The 20844-nt window shown below is 33.7% G+C and overlaps 1 protein-coding gene across 2 annotated transcripts in view; it reads right to left on the reverse strand.

The window, feature by feature from the left end:
• myocd (myocardin) overlaps positions 1-20844 on the reverse strand; it is a 159845-nt gene that overhangs the window by 60616 nt on the left and 78385 nt on the right. For both annotated transcript variants that reach the window (XM_088926585.1, XM_088926582.1), the window contains exon 2: positions 7526-7765. In XM_088926585.1, the coding sequence (XP_088782711.1) occupies positions 7526-7682 (157 nt within the window). In that variant the 5' untranslated portion in view covers positions 7683-7765. The remainder of the gene's footprint in view (positions 1-7525; positions 7766-20844) is intronic.

Raw genomic sequence — 20844 nt, forward strand, 5'->3', positions numbered from 1 at the left:
ACAGGGGATTCATAGAGGCTGCCAAGTGTAGGAGTAGCATTTATGCCTCACATTTTATGTGACCTAATGGTATGTTTAGCCTCTTTCCATTTAGCTAATGTGAAGATTTTTTTTTTACCTGGATAATTTTCTGGCTGCAAGTACTGGATTGGAAATCTGACAGAAAGGGAGCAGAAGGTCTACATAGAATTATTTTTATAGAGTTTATGCCTATTCTAGTCTTCATGTTTATTAAGTAAAAAAAAACCCTGTACATGTATTTTAATATCAGCAGTTAATTTAATATTTTATCTACTTAGTTATTGCTGGTGAAAATGTTACCTTGTGTTATCATCTAACAAACATATACAGCATATTTCACACCTAAGTTCTATGGAACACTGTCATCATTCAGAAATTAGCTTAGCTAGTTATGTTATATTAGAGAACCCTAACTCTGCCATCACTATATAGTATAGCAACATCATGCTCATTTATAGTTCCAAACTACTTTCAACTGTACATTCCTATTAGGTGAACAATTCTTGGCTTAAGGTATAAATTTTTCAAAGCTTACAACAAAATTAAACATCAATTTCCAGTGAAATGAACACTTGCCATATGTGCATAACATTTTTGCAACAAAAGTAATGATGTTTTATTTATATGGCTGAGATCAGACTGTGCTATATTTCTCAATGGTTTTACTGTGATATTACCAAATGTGATATCAATTACAAGGCCTTGTGTGCAAAGGTAGAGATTTCTGTTTTTAATTTTTCCATCTCGAAAATTCCTACATTTTTCACCTGCCAGGTTGTTACTGAAAGAGTTGAACTCCTTTTACTGATGTTTTCGGATGAGGCTTACAGTATATACTGTATCATTTGACTTAAAACTCCCTGTTTTACAAAGTCTATTATCATTTCACTTCTCTTAATAGTGGATTTTTACTCTTTGTATGCTGATAATGGTAGGTGATGAGAAATTAATGGTGTAAATACTTTTTTGGTAAATTCTGCTCATACTGTATAAATGAATTAACCAATTGTGTCTTGTAGATGATCTTTAATGCAAAATTTAAATGCAAAGACAGGGCTGTTATGTACTGTACTCAATTTCCAAAGAATGACCCAAAACATTCAGTTATTGTATAATGCTGTAATACATTCTAATATTATAACTCAATGTTATTACAGTTTTTATATTCCATCTATATTCTTTGTATTGCCATAAAAAATATTAAATCTCATTTGTAACATACAGGTAAATGGATTAAGTTTTATATCAGTATGGAAAGAATTGCTCTGCAATGGAGGATTTTTAAAAATTGATTTGTGCATAATAACAGTTTTCAAAACAGTTTTCTCTATTATATTTTTTTCATTTCACTAAATGTACTGTTAAGATTTCTCTGTATCTTTCAGAAGAGATGATAAACACATACAGTTTCTCAATATAATCTGTTTTTAATATAATGGGAGTTTATACCATACATCATAGAGAGAAATCATATACAGTAAATGCCTTGAGGGTGTTTTTTATACATGTTGAGATTCTATATAAAAGCCAAGCTATTATGATATGGTCATGCTTGCAGCATTCATATCTGCTATATTGAAAGTGCTGGTAACCTAAGAATACTTTCTCTGGCTATTTTCCTGAGTCCTGAAAACAGGGCACAATTGCATCCAGATGGATGTAATCTCTAAGTCTCATTCACCACAAAATCAGGCTGGAATTCACTTAAAAGCACCTTCAGGAAATATCTTACTGGACCCATATTGCAACAGTACAATTTCAGTTTTTTTTATGCAGGTGCTAATGTTCTACTTCTTAGAACTTGGAAAAATGTCTCTATGAACTTGCCCACGGACAAAAAATATCCATACAAAATGTTTTCAAATTGATTTCATTGATTTCAAATGTTCCTTTAGGAAAGACTCTTTTATTAACGGTTGACTGCCTTACACAGATTGCAAAAATAATTGAAAGTTTACATTTTCACTGCTTTTTCATTTTTCTAAAATACATATGGATTTTATATGTAAACAGAATCTGATGATGCCTTCATGCAGTGAGGTTGTAACTGCAGTGAATCACAGATTTAACACAATTACGTGAGCATACAGGCACACTTACTGTATACAGTACATGTTTTCATCATTGCCATCAACATTTCAAGTTCAATGAAGGCCTCTCAAAGATTTTACCATGTACTTTTGTTACTGTTTCCTTAATCCAGTTTGATCCTGAAGACTTAATGATTTCATTAGGTAAGTACAGTGCTTAAAATGAGCAAAGATTAACTTAATTTTTTCTCACAATCTACTGTAGATGGGCTGACTAATTATGCAGTTTTATATAATAAAATAAGGGATATGTATGTAAATGATGAACAAAGTCAACACAGTTCAGCATCATTAAACATGAACATTAAACATGTGCAAAACAGGAAACCAGTGTGATGTACATTTAAAACTGAAGGCAGTTAGAATTTAATTACACAGATTTTTGTGGAACTCCCAAACAAGTAACTATATCATGTTCTTGATATCATGTTGTAATCTTCAACAAGGGCTTTATGAGATCCATGAAACTAAACGACTTAGATGGGGTGAATGGCCTCCTCTAATTAGCATCCTTGTTTCTGTTCCTTTTAGAAAAAGCATTAGTTATTGTTACTTTATATTAATCACGTTGTCTGAGTAGTCCAGTAAACCTGTTAACAAAGAACACTATTTGCTGTTCTGTCTATTCTGGTGTCTGTGCTTGAGGCACCCTCCAATCTTACGTTTCCCCTCCTCCCTCCTGTTATTGTTTTATCAAATCCCAGTGCGCCACAGCTACTTTTGTCACCCTGGTGACATTGGTTACATGTGGACATGGAATAATACAAGATAGAAAAAAACGAATGGGTTTTAGCACTAGGCAAAACTAAGGCAAGGAAGTTTCACATTTTTGTGCTATGCATATTAAGACTTTGAAAATGTGTAAATCTCCGTCCACTTAGAAAAAAAGTTTCAGAACCTGAAGGACATTAATACTAAGACATTTTAGAACTTTATTTGAAATGCAGATAAATCCTCACTAGTTAAAGACTGAGAACAAATACTAGCTCTATTTTATGAATAGAGCTCTTTTTCATTTTCTTTCAATAAAGTCCAGAATTATTTATTTACATAAACATTCTTCTGACTCTTCATTACATTTTGGTAAAATTCTCCAAGTGACCACACAATTCCGAACTCCTGTGTTTATAAGTATGTATTTTACATTGTTGACTATTTATGCACTTGAAATTTAACTTTTTTTTATTTAAGATGCAATTAATCAAACAATTTTCTGCTGAAGCCAGTAAGAGTGGACATTTTAAATTTCAGGCATTTTTTGTCTAATGTTGTTCTCTGTTTAGAGGTGGTGACTGTATTTTCAGAGTGTTTCAAAATAGAGTCACAGAGTCAGATTGACCTGTCACAAGTGTGTCAGCTTCTGTAGCTACAGTACTTCATATATTGATTTAGAAAATTGCTGATTGATGGTCTAACAATGAGTGTTAGTCTGCATTTGCACAAATGTAACAGGTGTGCCAAAATCTGACATTTTCTGAGGTATTATCCAAACAGCTGAATTTGAGATTTTTTCCCCTTTCAGCTTTGATGTCATCTTGTTGTTGTTTCATCCATAATCTTTGTCTGCCAAAGAAATGTTTCATGTAGTAGAGAAGTTTCAACAGTTGTTTAGATTTTCTAATTAAAAATAATGATTGTACATATTTGTTTAAATTATAAAATTCCTTTTTTAGCATTTGAATATAACAAGTAATTAATACAAATGTTAGTCGTTGTTAATTTTACAGAAATATAAAGTTTACAATTTTGCTAGAGGAAATGAACTACATAAAGTAAGCTCCAGAATTTAACCGTAGAAACTTAGTTATTGGAAAGAAAGTCAAATTCGATACAGAAGAACTGGGAAGTTTGATCCTAAATTCAGAAAATATAGAGAAACCTTAATAATGCAGTTGAAGGTAGAGTAGAGTGAGCCTTTAGAAATTGTATATGGCCAATAAAGTGATCTTATCTTATTTTATTGTGGTAATTCTCCTGTGGCTCACACAGGGCTATTAGAATCCTCTCCCTTTAATGAAGGATAAGGTAGGGAGTAGAAGAAGGGGCAAAGATGGAGTGCAGAGAGGGATGTGAACATGAAACGCAAGCAAAAAGTGAGATATTTATAAGTTGGTAGGCAGAAGTGGGAGAGATTAGGGTTTGACTTCTTCCCAAACATTTGTTTTAAACTCCATTTTGTAGAAAGTGTCTTTATTGATATTTTGTCTTCAGTCACCTAAAATGACTAGTAATCTAGATCCAGTTACTGGTGGGAAATGGGGTTTGTCCTTCTTTTGTGTAGATTAGTGCACATCAAAATAGTAATGCCCATTACCGTTTTATGGCTGAAGTCCAAGACTGAAATATGGGGAGTCTCTAGTTCAGAACTGAAATACTGAGATGTGTGGGAGAAAGATCCCATGCTACTGTACCTACTCATATTATTTTTAACAATGATACTTTCCCCTTAGTGTTGAGGTTTTTTAAAAAAATAGAAACAAAAGATAAATAAGTTTAAACTCTATGAATGTAGTTTGTATACTATATATTTTCCTATAATTTACAAGTATATCATTTCTCTTTCTCTAGTCTTATAATTTGCTATATGATAGTATTTTTTGCTATTTCTAAAGTAGTTTTTCATAGTAATAAGTAGCCGTATCCTCAAAAATATGTCAAGGTTCTGAGACATGAAGAAGAGGAAGTATTTGCTGAGTTCAAAAACATTTTTTTTAGTTTTAATTTACTTCCCAGTTCCTAGATAATAAAAGCGAAAGCTACAGACATACAGTAGACAGGCTGGCTTGAGAGTGCAAATATGGGAAACAGATCACGTGAAAATTTATCCACATAACATTTGTGTTAGAGAGCTATTTTAACTGCAGCAGCAGATGCATAGGGTTTGCTATGGATCGCTAGCAACATAGTTATGATATGACATATTAAAATAATATATTACACACATTATTTTATGTTGTATTTAGTAAGAATGCAAATAGTAGGAAAATATAGACACTAGTCATTTAATTCTTATTGATACAAATTTGTCATGTCATGAAAACAATCTCTTCTTGACCTCTCTAGGAACACTTATGGGTAGCAAGTCTTCTTCTATTTCTTAGAATAGCCTTGTCTGCAACTCCAAAAGTCTGTGTTGAAATATAACTTGTGAAAAATGTGGAGACTGCATTTGAAGCCTTTGACATTTGAATTGGCAAGTAAAATGTTTTCTTCCAGTTTTTTAAAGCATTGTCTTACTTTTGTTTAAACAGCAACTGTGTTATTAGCGGGAGTTTATTCACTGTTGTTTGAAAAGCCCTTCTTAACTGATATCAAAGGCTAACACATTAAAATGTTTAATATTTATGTGCTTGGTGTCTGAGAGATTTCTCAGTTTAGTTTCTCACTTTAGGAATAGCTTTAAATGTTAACAAAATTAACAGTAAACCTTTGTTTATTTCACTTGAAAAAGCTATTTTTACACAATTAGAGATAATATAAAAAATACTGTAGCTTAAAACAAAGCAACAAGCCACTGCTTAAGGCAAAGTCCCACAGAACAGAGTGAAGTTTCATAAACATTTCCCACGCTTGTCCTTAAAAAAACAATATACAATGTTATCAATGGTTTCCTAAGAATGTGCTTCGTGAAGAAGACTGATGAATGTCACTGGGTCATTCCGAATTTTGTCTTGATGGTTTCATGAGCAATAATATAAATAAAGAAACAAAATTAGGAAAAAATGTATAACACACACCCTTGTGGTTTATTGGAAAAACTGCCACACAGATCTATACTATAAAATGTGAAAATGTGTCTATTATCAATCCTAAACCTCAAGAGCCATAAGGCTTAAAAAGTAAAATAAAACTTAGAAGAGGAAAATGGTAAAGGGATTACTATAACTACTGCTATACATCAAACAACACTCTATCCACAATATATTCTACTTATCTAATGTTTGAATTCTGATTCTATAAGACCATGACATCTTGAACAATGGTATAGGGAAACATTTTTACAAGCCCCAAAAGCACTTTGCCTTTAACCCAGGACTGCTACAAAGAATAAAAAATGGATGGCTGAGGTTGAAGACATGCCAAAACTTTTTCTACCACTTCTGTCAGTTAGATTCACCCTACCACCAGACTTTACATCATGGAAAATTCAACTGATCTAACTGTGAAGTAGGAAAGGCTGCACTTTTTTCACCCTTACCAGTGAGTCAGGGGATACATCATTCTAAAAATACAGTGTATATCATTGGATTCCACAAATTCTTTCATCTCAAACCTTGTGATTCAGTTGCATTTAAGCTGGTTTGATTAGGCTATGAAGTTGAAAAGCAGAGCGTACCGGTATTTCAACATGGATTAATGATCAGCTGGTTTTAATACAATGTTCAAAAAATCTTGTTTTATCTGGCTTAGAAATCTACTTGGCAAACCTTGCATTGCATATTTACCTATTTACCTGGTATGTACATTGGCAGTAGAAGTGATTTTCTTAAAGAGGGTTTCTAATGTTTTTAGGGTTACAAAGGATCACCCAAAAATTGTTCTTGTCTCAAGCAGTTCATAACCTATAGTGAATTAAACTACAATCTACAGTATATTGAGTACACATTAGAAACATTAAACTTTTTGTCTTGAATTGGCTGTTTAATTTTGTGAGATTTAGCTTTGGGAAGAGGTGTTAGTCCAACAAAAAAGAAATGAATAAACATTCAAAATGTCCTCAGATATAACACAAAAACTATTGTGTAATAAACAAATGCTGCTAAAGTACCGAAGGCAAGTACTGTAGCTGTCGTTGTCAGACACTGGTTTACTTTTTTTTTGTGGTGTACACGGACACCTGCAGTATATTGTTTTTAACTAAGAAAACAATATCCAATTTAATAAATCCAATCCAACATCCAACTTAATAAATGAGCCAAACATCATAAACTGAGGTTTTGCACTGTGGGCAAGTACTGTATAACTAAATGTGGAGTGTCCAGTTCATCTCCTCAACCTTGTCTTTGAAGAACCTCTCAGTTCCAAACCACACAGTGCCTCTTCAGAAATTCTGCTATGGTAGAAGGCCAGTCTTCCAGCACAAGGGAAATTTGGGCTATCCAGTAATGGATTGTATGTAGTGGTTTTTATTTTGGAGGTCTTCTCTACATGCTGTGTATAATGCAGTAATCTGCCCTGATGTTATTACAATTTTTGAAATATAGATTTAAAAAATATTTGAATATGCATACATAAACTGTAGGTACAGTAGGATTTTCAAATATCTCATTCATAATTCCTGCTGTAAGAGGAAATGTAGCAGCCTTTTTTGCATTTAAATCTTGGAACAATCTTTTACCATTTTAACATTTACATTAACAAACAAAAAAACACCACTGTACTGTTGTCAAAAAAGCACTGAAGTCAGAACTCACCATTCTTTCTTTCTGTTAGTGGGGGTAGCTGTTGATTAACCTGCAGAGTGAGGTCCTGCATTTCGCCAGTAACAAAATCACACTTTGAGTTCCTCTCGCCATTGCACTTGGCTGAGTTCTCATCCCTGGAGGCTGTCTCCTTGGTGACTCCATTCATCACAGTGTTTGTAGAGGGCTTTACAGACGCTTGTTGCTCCACTTTGAAAGTTCACGGCCGCACGTTGGCAAACTGGATCCCCACTGCAGAAGATAACAGTAACAGAAAATTAGAGCAATTATTCTAACAGTAGAATAATGGCACATTGATGAAGTGGTTAGCATTACTGCCTCGCAGTGCTGGGGCCCTGGGTTCAATTCCAGACCTGGGACGCTATCCGCATAGAGTTTGTACATTCTCCTCATGTTCACTTGGGTTTTTGCTGGGTGCTCCAGTTTCTTCCCACAGTCCAAAGACACACTGGTAGGTTAACTGGATTCTGGGACAACTGGCCCTAGTGTGAGTGTGTGCATGTCTGTGTCTGTGCGTGCCTTGTTGTGGACTTGGGTCCTGTCCAGTGTGTATCCAGACTTCCAGGTCCATTGTTTTCCAGGATAGGCTTTGACTGCCCTGTAACCCTGAATGATTAGAAAATGAATGGATATGAACAACAGTTATAGATCAGTAATGAATCTTTATTATCCAAAGTTTCCAAATGTTATTCAAACAACATGGTTGGTAAAAAAAATGTTGCTGAATAAGGAGTCTGAGATTAAACCTTAAAAATTAATTTTGTATGATGTATATAAAACAGAGTAAATGAACAAGAATAACTAGAACAATAAACATGGGAATGACTAAATATGAGGTTCATTCATAAAGGTTTAATAGATATTAAGTTACCATTAACTCAAGAACAGATGCTAAATAACGTGAACTAAATGTCAATACACATCCAGTATTTCTTTTTTTTCCCAGAAAATACAGGTATTCAAAATGCAGGACATCTGCATCTATTAAACACTTGTTATATTACTATAAAAAATCATTACATATTTATAGATGGGGGAATAAAACATTAAATTATGCAAACTATATATGCCATTATCTACTCTAGAAATACGTTTAATCTGATGTACAGTATGTAGAGGACAGAATCAGACACAGATATAAGCACCTATATTACACTCAACCACCCAATACATTTTTCAAGGACTTTTTATAGTTAAAAGTCTAATTTGGTATGTACAGTAATTTATAGTATTTTGGTTTTGTTTTATGAAATGATTGATCTTATTTAATATAATTTTGGTGTTGTCATAATGTTTCTACCTGCAGATATTGCCACGAAGTTCATAACTTGCTCAACCACAGAGTGCAAGTTGTTCTCTACAGTCGACTTATTGCTGGTTAGAATTTGAGCTTTGTCATTACCCAACTACTGTATGTCTGATTAAACCATGCAACAGTGTTCAGTTGGCTTGCCTGTTACCTGTGACTTTGAGGCATTAGGGGTCACTTCTATCTCTTATCTTCTCTCTGATAATCCAACTCTCCCCATTTGGCCCATGTAGCACATACAGTATGGTTTCTAGCACATATGACTGTGTATCTTGTCTCAGACTGGCCAAAAACCTTTGTGTAAGAACATGTTCTCAGGTTTAAATGCTCTTCCCCATAGTTTCCATTTGTGACCCCTTATTCTGATGATTATGACGATTGGCTTTGTCGATGTCCACTTGACTTTTTCAGTGCCTTTGAGAGTTCAGAATACTTGAATCAGGTTCCCTCATAGTCTTCTCTATTCAAGACTAAAAGGACTTAGTTCTTTTAATGTGTTAGAATTGGACATTCCTTTGATCCTGGGATCATGTCAGGTCATTTTTCTCTGAACTGGTTCCAGAGCAGCAATACCTTTATTGTAACATGATGACCAAAGTCAGCTATGTCTTTTGCTGAAAGGTGATACAAGTAATACAGTGGTTAAAGAAAACTATTTGGTCTTTATGAAAGTGTTATTCATGCTATATAAATACACAAATAATACAAATGTGTTAAAAGATGTTAAATTAATTTAATGGACCACACTTTATGGCTATAATAATAATAATAATAAACTTTATTTTATATAGTTCAGGTGGGTAGCTGCGTCAGCATGCGTAGGCTGCAAAGGAACAAGTAATAGGTTTATTCCATGCTGAAAAAAAGAAGAAAGAGAACACAACGTTTCGGCCGTGGAGTCTTCTCCACACCTGAAGAAGGCTCCACGGCCGAAACGTTGTTTCAGCATGGAATAAACCTATTACTTGTTCCTTTATTTTATATAGCGCCTTTAAAGGTGGCTTTTCAAAGCGCTTTACAGGATGACAACAACAACAATAAATAAGAAGAATACACAAGATAAAACATATAATATTGTTACTGAAACTTTCCAAAACTTCTTTTTAGTGTGGCATTTTTCTTTAAAGTTTAACATTATAACTCTAGGAATGAATGATAGAATCCTCAACTATGATGAATATAAAGAGCAAAAAAAACAACAACAAATCAATTAATAAAAAATTGAATTAATGTATGTAAAACTAAAAAGCAGCAAGTGATTTTTTAAGTAATCGGTTGCAGGACTTGTCACAAGACAAATCAGCAGCAAATGGTATCATCTGGGTATAAATATAAATATGAAATGTATGTCCAGATATAAAATAAACAATTTCATAAAATTAAATAAAAATATGATCACTAGCGAATTTATGAAATAAGCTATATGTTCTTATTGTGGTTAAAAATTTTTTTTCACTTGACAGTTACAGCTTGTCATGTTTTTACAGCACAGCAAAGCCTTTTGTTTTGTTTTCCCTTCAAATCCGCTTTTAGTCCAAAGACATTCCACAGTGTCCAGAAAGCATTGCATGATCAGATTTTATTTACAAAGCTTAAGCACACTTTTGAGCTTTAGAACGTGTCTCCCTTCAAGTGCTTCTGCCAACTTATTAATTTACGGAATGTACAAAGTGCAGGCCTAGTATGGTCCCCATCTATCCATAAATATTAAACATACAAAGCTGTGAATTCAGTAGCTTTCAAAACCCCCACAGTGTGTCTGTGTGAAATATGATGAGAGTTCCATCCTACGTAAGACACACCAGCTTTCTGCTGCTAGTTTCTTGGTTCATAACTTTTAGAGACAATCCCCACAGGGTACTATATACACATATCTCTGTTTTTATTAATAATCAATGTTTGTAAAACCACTGTGATGAAGAAGTTAGATGATAATTTCTTACATGCCATAACCAATAAAAATGTCAGTGTTTTTTAAAGAAAATGCGCCATTTGTGAGCTTTGGAGGGGGTGTTTATCTCACAAGTTAAAATAAGTGAACACCTAAAAAACCCTCACTATTTTAAAATGCAAGGTTAAGGTTTAGTTATAAAATAGTGAAAGGTTTGTTGAATTTTTATGTTGAAACTATTTTATGGTTTTCACCTTTTATATTGTACTTTACTATTTTTTAAAAATCCTTATACCTTGCACAATACTGCTATAGTGTTTTTAAGGTGAACTTACACCTTTCACATCCAATAAAAATTAATTGATTTCCTCATATTTATTGCAATAGTGTAATCCCCTAAATTATTTAAGTAGTACTTTTATAGCTTTAAAAATATGTGTGCATATATACCAAATGCATCCATCTTGGTTCAAAGTTCAAACTGAATTCTGCCATAGATTACATATTGGATTAAATACTAGGCCTATTCAAATACGATAATTCAAATACAAGAAACTTTTCATAGGCCTTTTTATAATGTTTGTATTGTACGTACTAGCCAAAGGATGAGATGCCCCCAATTAAATAAATAAAGTGAAAGAATTATGTAGTTGACTTGAGAAGCAAGACCTCTATTACTTTCCCTGACCAGAAAAATACCCTTATCTTAAACCTAAAGAAATGATAACTAGCAGAACATGGAGCTCAGTCTAACACACCATTACTCTCTTAACCTCAACTCAAGGAAATCTTGAGTATGATTATGAAATATTTGTATTTTTGACATACTGTATGGAATGACTATGAGTTATGGAACACATGCCAATCCTTTTCAACCTGATTTTGTGCTATTTGTGGGAGTTCAGCTACAGTTTGTTCTGTGATTTGAGGAGTTTCAGCCCTTTCAGTTTAAACATTAACAATCTCCATACCTTTTTGCATACTACAGTAATGGTCTGACAGGATAATGAGAAAAATACCAGTCTATCATAGATATCTTTATTAGTTTTGATAAAAAGTACTTTCTCAGTTTCAAACATTTGGCCTAGATTGTAGCATGACTTCATTCAGTTGTACCCACTTAAATTGATAGAATTACATGAAAAACACATTGAAAGGTTTAAGTAATTTGTCTAATTGAAAAATGGTTTCCTTTTTGCCTTTGTGGTATGTAAAAACAAATTCTGTAGGTGTTTAATATTAGCCATATCCTTTTTATGTTCAATGTAAGTTTTCATTCAGTGCTGAGATTACATGGGAAATTTAATAATGCTGTCAACATCTTTTCTAAATGACAGAAGTCAAGATACAGTTCAATTATATACTGTATATGCATTTGAGTTAAATTATTATATTTGAAATAAAATTCTATAAATGTCATATTAGATTGACTTAACAGTTAATTTCAGATATTTTCAGTTGAAGAAAAAATACATAAAAGAAACATCTTTTTAAGAGAGTAAATGTGCCATTGTCACATTGGAAGCTAGACTAAATCAATGCTGGGATGTTCAACCCAGGAAATTCTTACCTAGCAAGATGTGATTGGTTAATGATAGGTCACAATCAGAGACCATGAGTCCTGATATTTCACCACAGTCAACACATTATCATGCTCATCATTGATAATCATTTATTTTTACTGCCAGACCCACTGTTTCAGAAATGCCAGGTCACAACAAGTGATGTGTTTATATTGTTGAAGACCTCACTTGACCGTCCTTCCTGTTGACTCATCCTGATGTGACAACTGTTCAGCAGAACTACTTAAAAATCATGAAAAGCCTTCTTTTGTGTAATGGGTATCTGGCAAGATGGGAATGTGTCAGTCATGTTGTGAACAATGAACATTTCTGGGATGAGCTACTGTCCCATTAATATTGTAACGCAACGGGGGCTCAGGCGGGCGCCCTTGCCGCATCAGGTCGGCCCCACACCGTCCGGGGCTCGAACCCGGGACTTCCGCGTCTCTCTGCAGCGACCTAGCCCCGTGAGCTAAAGAGAGATCTCTCTGCAGCCCAGTAGCTGTAGTCCTGCTATCACAGGGAAGGGCGGTGACGTCACCTGCTCTGGTACGCCGGCTCTTACACAGTACCTGTCGGCCGTAAGCGTTACAATATCTTCACTTCAGACCCCCCACTGATTAAGTTTGATTTGATTTTCTGAAACAAAAAGACCAAACAGGTTTAAATATCCAAACGTTTGAGTTTTCTTTTCTTAAAAAGCTGGTCCTACTTTGAATTTTATTTGTGGTATGGAAGTAACAGTAGGCCAGATGCTAAAACACCACAGAATTTCATCCTCTGTAATTTTTATAAATACACACCACCGTTCAAAAAAATAAAAGCATGGAGGGACTTAAATCAACAAGGATTAAAAGCTTTATTTTGACACCAGTTGTTATTTCTATTTTTTTCTAAGAGGAGGGCTCTGTTTCTTCAGTGGCATAGTTGAGTATGGTCTTTAACTCCTCAACTGCCACAGATGCTAATATTGTTATAGTGATTAATGTTTTTTTAATTAAATTAATAATTCCTTTGGTATTAATAGTAATTAAGGTTTAAACAAAGTACAGTTTACAAACAGAATATTTTCAGTGGTGTGTTTCATCTGTATACAAGTGTCAAAACTGAAGAATATATGGATTCTGAATGACTGCTGTTCATAATTAAACATTCATCACCTGAAATACATGACTGTAGCAACCTTTATTAAACAATGTAATAATATAAACTCTTTGCAATGGAACATTCCAGGTGAACTCTTTGGAAAAATCTTTTAGATTACACTGTTTAGAGACTATAGCGTTACACATAGCCAAATACTTGATCAAACCCAGAACCTGAGCAATTGAACATAAACATATATTTCTTTGATACTGCATTAAACTTCACATATTTGCACATAAACTGACATTTTCCTTGGATAGTATATAAGGAAAGAAATCTATTGCCACCTCAACATGCCCTTTTGTCACTTAGTCTTGAGTTAGATTGTGTCACAGTAAAGGAATAGTTTTGAGATCACATAAACTAGGCTGATTTAGCAGTTTAGTTCTTGACCTTTTCTTATGAAGGAAGGAACGTCTTTAACATATTTACAAAGAAATAAATTCCTATTCATTTATAAAAGAAAGACCTACAACATGGCAAGGACAAAAAAAGGACTATATTTCAGTACTGACAGTGGTTTGTGTCAAGAAATTATAAACACTATTAAATGGCTCAGAGAGTCTCTTCTAAACAAACATTTTTCATACATTCTGCGTTTAGTTTTCATTGTCCTTCTATGCTGCCTTTTTGGATAAACACCAGTTAAAGCTCCAATCCTAAAATCCTTAATAAACCTCCATGACAATGAAGTATATTAAAACAAATCAAGGCCCACTTTTGTTCTTAATGTAATGAGAAAGCCTTATTCAAAGGGCTATTTTAGTAGTGCTTTACAAAAGCCATATACTGTAAAGTTTAAGAGAATGTCTTAAAAATTGTATATAATGTTCCAGTAATATACCGCTTACTGATTGCACTGCTGGATTATGTTCACATAATTGTTTGGCATTTAAATTATAGATTTTATAAATCTGAGAACCAGGGCTATACAGTAGGTACTTGATGTATTTTATAAAGAATTTTATACTGATGCTTCAAAATGAACTCTTTCATGAAAGATTGTTGATTGTTTCATGTAATTGATGAAAAGAGAAAATTAGTTAATAAAATATGAAATTGTCGTATTTATAAAGCTAAAAAAGGATAATTGTAAATCTGTATAAATCGATGTACTCTAACGTATTTACCTATTTTATCTTACCATCCTCAAACTTGATGGTGGTTTAATCTTACTTCTCAATGGAATTGAACTCCAAGAATACTAAATTCCAGTACTGGGACTGCTATGTATAATCATTGATAATTTAACAAAAAAAACAATTGTTCTGATGTGTCATTATAACCCCTTATAAAAATTAACATGATGTTGACTGCTTGTTCATTTGAGCCATATTGATAGTTGACACTAGATTGGTACATTGTGCAATTACACAGGACAGGTGTGTATTGTACTCTTAAAAATGTTTTTTTTTATTAATCCTATTTTACAGGATTCTCAGTCATTCTCAGTCAGGGGCCTTGTGTCATTACAAACCATTATTGTCCTTTTCAGAGGGTTCAGGAGGAAATATTCATTTGGGATTTTTCCCATTCTACATGAACACAAACCATCATTAAAATTACACCATTTCTGTCACTTACACGAACAAACTCTGATCTAGCATGGTTAGCAGCAGAATATTACTGAAAAATTATTATGATCTTGACAGACGTTTAATCATGGTAACTTTTTAGTCATTAATGTCTGGTCCTAATATGATCTTTATTGTTCTTCAGTGCATAAAATAATATTCATTTTCACAAATACTGGTATCAAGCTACTGTACCTGCTATTAAAGTAGCTAATGTTGTCCTCATGCTGAACAGTTCTGTACAGCTAAAATTGTAATTGATAGCTCATTGTTTCAGAAAGGAACAAAAAAGTTCTTATGCAAGGCTTATAATATTAAAGTAGTTCAGGTGGGTAGCTGCGTCAGCATGTGTAGGCTGCAAAGGAACAAGTAATAGGTTTATTAATAAACCTATTACTTGTTCCTTATAATATTAAAGATGATCTTTTTAAATTGCCTTTATTGCTTTCTCCTAGAAATACAAATACCTTATTTCAGTACCAATATACTGCACTTTGTTGTAATTTTGGCTGATGTTTCAATGTGTGAATAGAATGTTTTATTTTAAACTAAAACTACATAGAAAAACAGTTCAATTTAAGCACAATTGAATAATTGAAAGCTTACCTATATTTGTGCTTTGTAGTCACGGCCTACAGTGAAGGTTATTAATCTCTGCTAAAAAAAGGAGGTGCTAGTAAACACACACAAGGGAAGAATAACACTCAGACCCTTGACATCAGACACAAGACAACTTTTTAAATTATGTTCAATAAAAACAAGGACACAAAGCAGAATCAGATCTGTTTTTTTAGTTCCAAGAGAATCTTTTTAATGGGATTTTAACTGATGGGCTAAACTTAAAAGTCCACCCAAGTTGGAATCCCCACAATTTATTAGCTGCAGTGACAGTTGGACATTAGGGAATAACTGCTTGCTTGCTTATCTACACAGCTCAAAGGGCTGCACTGAATGCGAGACTTGTGATTATACATTTGGAAAAATGGGAGTTAAGGTGGCTCGCAGAATAAGCAATCCCAGTGTGCACAACAATAATAAAAGTAAGTGCACATCTTCAAAGACCTGTGTTATTGTTAGATACTATCTACACTTAGCATGATGTGCTATATTAAAACACAATTAGGAGCAGACACAGAGTTCTGGTGCAATCAAGATATAAAATTCTTTTTCAGTTACCAATGACCAATGAAATATCATTTCATACAGGATCCCTTGACAGGACCAAACCTTGACATTTTCCTAATGAGTTAAGAAAACAGTTTCTTAAAACTCCCTGTTAATGCAGTGATCTTGGGCAGTATTTGATTAAAAATGATAAAAAAGATAACAAGCACAATTATTCTTGAAACTACTACACATACACAACAATTAATTTGAAATACATACTGTACATTCTTCTGGATTGCTTAGAGCAAGCCCTTCAAGTGTCAGCAAAATGCTTGAAAAAAATGTAATCTTTGACATTAATTTTTGATTAATTAAACAAAAAGTCCTGATGCACTTAATCCCAGTGGAACTAAAATTTTCTGTCTTGAAGTTTATAAGTGCAATGGTCAGAAAGATAGGAACAGGTAAAATTAAAACATTAAATATAATTTGACTTTATCAGCAAACATATACCTTGATTTGTGTAAGGGCCCTTTTTTGAAACACTTTTGTTGTGAAAACAACATCACAGAATACCTGGATTTGCTACTAGTAAGGAAACATTAGAAACAGTAACAATGGCAACCCAGTGAACAGAACTTTTCTGATTTCTATCGAATATGAGAGTGAATATTTAAATTGCATTCTGCCTTTTAATTTTTAGAGAATAAGCAAACACAGATGTATGAAGTGGTACCTGAATGCAGACAGCTTTGATTTAAGGAGTTAAGAAGTGTAAGAATTCCCAGTGTGTAACTTTTATGACATTCCAATACAGAGCTGTGCAATGAGAGAATTATCTCATAATGACTGTAAATAAAAGGTAATATGAAGTGTACCACTCACTCTACTGTACACAAAAGAAATTAGTTAATTAATCAGTTAATATATGACTGTCATTCACTGGTAGTGGTTGTCAGATGGTTTGAATAAAGCTTGAATCTGGCTAGCTGAATTTAAGTTTAGATTTTACCTTCTGATTTTCAGTGATTTCAAATAATTCAATCTATTGTAATCTGATTATTTAATGCAAAAAAAGATTAGTGGCAATACTTAACAATTATGTTCTGCAACACAACTTTACTGCTCAGTTGTTAGATGTACTGTACCCATGCCATTTTTATCAGTTAAATGTCATATTGCAGAAGGAACTTTATTTTTCTTGAATCAGTTTTTCTAAACTACCAGCCAGAGGAAATCTATAGAAATCAGACTCGCCTTCAAGGTGAAGGGTTAGAAAGGTACTATAAAACAGAAAGGGAAATGTAGCTCTCCCTTGCTAGTTTTATACCAAACTCTGTCTGCTACTTTCATTTGCTCTCTCCTAGACAGATTTATTCTGGTCTCTAAAAAGGTTTTATAGTCATTATATTTATTTGTTAGTAATTATTATTCATTATTCACACTTTATAAAGGATAGGTCAGCCAGTCAAGGGCAACACCAATGTGACCTTTGTTACTCTCAACATATTTCAAATAACATTTAACGTGTATGCAATCTTGTTTAATGTCAAATACTGAAAAATATTAAAACAGGGATGAGTGTTCAACAACAAAGAAAGTCAATTCCTAATTTAATCTCTACCAAATCTGGGAATCAATTTTATTTGATTAGCAATAAAAACATATAAATCTCTAAAGTGTTTTAGAGAAAAATTCAAACTGTATGCAGGTTTTTGTTTAAACAAGTCTAAGAACACAATGCTTCTCTCTATTTGGTCCCATTAAAATCTTGTATAAATGGGCAATTAAAAAAATGTTGAAATGCTTGTGTGGCAACACTTTGGTGTAAACTGTGGACAGTCTGAGGGCTTAATTGTATTTATTCATTTCACAATAGAACTGTATTGCACCTAAGAGCACATGATGATCTAACCTGATATTATAGTATAAATCACTTTCATAAACATAAGATATAGTTACACTTCTATATCTCAAATATTGTATTATAACGATTGACATTTTTAAATCCTGAATTCTTATTGCAATAACAGTATATTTGGCCAGTACTGAAGCACAGAACTCCTCGACTTCACTAAACAAAAAATACACTGTGAAGATGTTGTTTTGCAATCGGGATTGATTTTGAATCAATTCCATTAATTCTCAGATCAGGAATCAATTCTAGAATTTGTTGGAATGATCTGTCCCTATTCTGAAAATACACAGCTGTTTCCCATTTTCAAGTTAAAATGTTAAAAAAAACAGTATTGTGAAGGTACAGTGTTCTGTTTCAGCTGTGTGGGCATACCAGAGAGTACCAGTCTGTAGTCGTGGTGACAATCACACATTTTTTTTTAACACCTACAATTCACCTACAATTCTTCACACATTTAAGACCACCATTGACCTGGAAACCACCGCACATATTGACTTTTATCTCAACCAGGCCTTAGTCAGCACTACATCTCACATGATGCAGAAATATATATTGACTTTACTGTACTGTACTTTTGGGTGTACACAGAAAAATATTGGCCATTTTTGCTTAGCAAAATGTTCCCCATAGCACTATTTTCTCTTCTAGAGTATTTGGCCAATTAACTGTAAACATTATAGTTATAAGCACCAACAGGATGAATACATATGAACATTGGGTACCGGTATAAACAAAGCCGGTACCCATTCCCCTCAGGTTAGATATGTGGCCAATAACAATTTAAGCACCAGATGTCACACAACTCACATTGTTAAAATATGATTATGATAGTATTAATCTGCAAGGGATTATAATTTAGTACAAATCCCTACTATAGTTATAGTATAGTATTAATTATACTACAGTATTAATCTGCAAAGGAGATTTCAAATTTGCTTTTAGGTTTAAAGTTGCTCTTTACATTTATAACTTAAGGTTTTTTAAGATACGGTCTGATTTAACTATTAAGTCTTCAAAACCAATATACTGTAGGTATGATTGGCATAACAAACTATGTGTTGGAAGACAAAAAAACCCAATAGAATTACTATATTACTTAAATTAAGCTATAAAAAATGTTGAACACCTGAAAATAACACTTCTTAAAATCTCTTTTAAAGTACAAAAAATGAGCCAGTTCCTTTCATGTCAATGGATTGCACAGCACTGAATATTGAAGAATATATCTTACATTTTCCCCAAATCCTGAAAATATTATCTTATGAGATTGAAGCATTATTTCCCAAATTCACACTAATTCTGCACATGATCTTGAGATAATAGCTTTGTTTCCTGCAGATCCTGATATACAGTAATTCTCTTAAAATCTTGAAGTGGCAAGTTAAAAAAGGTAATAACTTAACTGAAAAATCTGGGAATTTGTAAAAACGGCATCACAATTTATTTGATCAAGCACTACCACTAAACAGTAAGTTAAAAAAAGATTAAAACCATTTTTTAGAAGATAAGAGTAAATTCAAGCCCGAAAGGGAATTCAAAGGTTCAAGAGACACAGCACCTAATAAGTTGGTCCGTGCATGTAAAGGGATCTTGTTTTGAGATCAGAGGTTTATACAAACAGTGCCATTTTATTAGATGCAAGGTTATTTTTGACTGATCACAGTATAAATAACAGATACTTTAAATAAACATAAAAGAGAAGTTGTGTGCATCAAAATCAAGTTACAATGTGTCAAGTACTTGTTTCAATAGCTTATTGAGAAAAGTATATAATGAATCATATTTGTTACTATATATAAGCTATATGTACTGTATAAGGGTCATATGTAAAATTTAAGCATACTGTATGGAGAGCTTAAGAATTGTCAATATATTCTTCACATTCATTCTGTCACGCCCCACACTCTCCCTCGCAAACGACGTTACATTCCCAGAACCTCTGCTTCCCAATCTCATCCCTGATTGAACCCAGCACATTCTCACATGCATCAGATTCCTCAAATTCTCACTCCCTAACCAATCATCCAATCACACCCCTTTCCTTTCAGTATTTAAACCCCCTTCGCACACCTTCCCATGCTCACTATTGAGAAGCCTCTCTTAGTATTCTCCAGTGCGCGTTTCCAAACCTTTTGACTGATCTCCCGTTACGAATCTTCTGCTTCCGCCTCTTGACCTCGCCTTCTGGATTTTGCCTTTGAATTGTTTTGAATATCTCTCGTTACCGGACCCTCTGCCTCCCTTATCGACGCAGCCTTTGGATTTTGTCTTTTGGATTGTCCCTTTGCTACTCTGTGTCCTGTGGGATTCCGGTCACGCATAAGGATCCTCCTATTCCACGTATTGGTTCCCTGACACATTCCACTTCCAATTTTAACAAGCTGTTTTTCTTTTCGTTTCAGTTGACCGATTATTCTTTTGTATCCATCCATCCTTTTCCCAACCACTTCTTCCAAATCAGACTCAAAGACATAAACACTCTCACACCAGGGCCAATTTTCCCAGAAGCAAATTAACATACCAGTATGTTCTGGGACTGTGGGAGGAAACCCACATGAAGAGGGGACGAACATTCAAACTTCACAAATAGCAGTCCGGGTCTGGAATGGAACCCAGAGCCCCAGCAATGCCAACCACTGTGCCACCATGCTGCCCTATTCGGTGAACATTGGTGAACACTCCAATGCTGCGTTAAACATAGTGTAGCATACAGAAACAGAGTGTACATTAATTTGTAGAAATCTATTGATATTAAAAATATAAATGATGTTGCTGTTAAAAAGACATATGTTGGAAAATACTT

Source organism: Atractosteus spatula, chromosome 11, assembly GCF_055471065.1.
Source record: "Atractosteus spatula isolate fAtrSpa1 chromosome 11, fAtrSpa1.hap1, whole genome shotgun sequence".
In the NCBI taxonomy this organism is placed as follows: Eukaryota; Metazoa; Chordata; class Actinopteri; order Semionotiformes; family Lepisosteidae; genus Atractosteus; species Atractosteus spatula.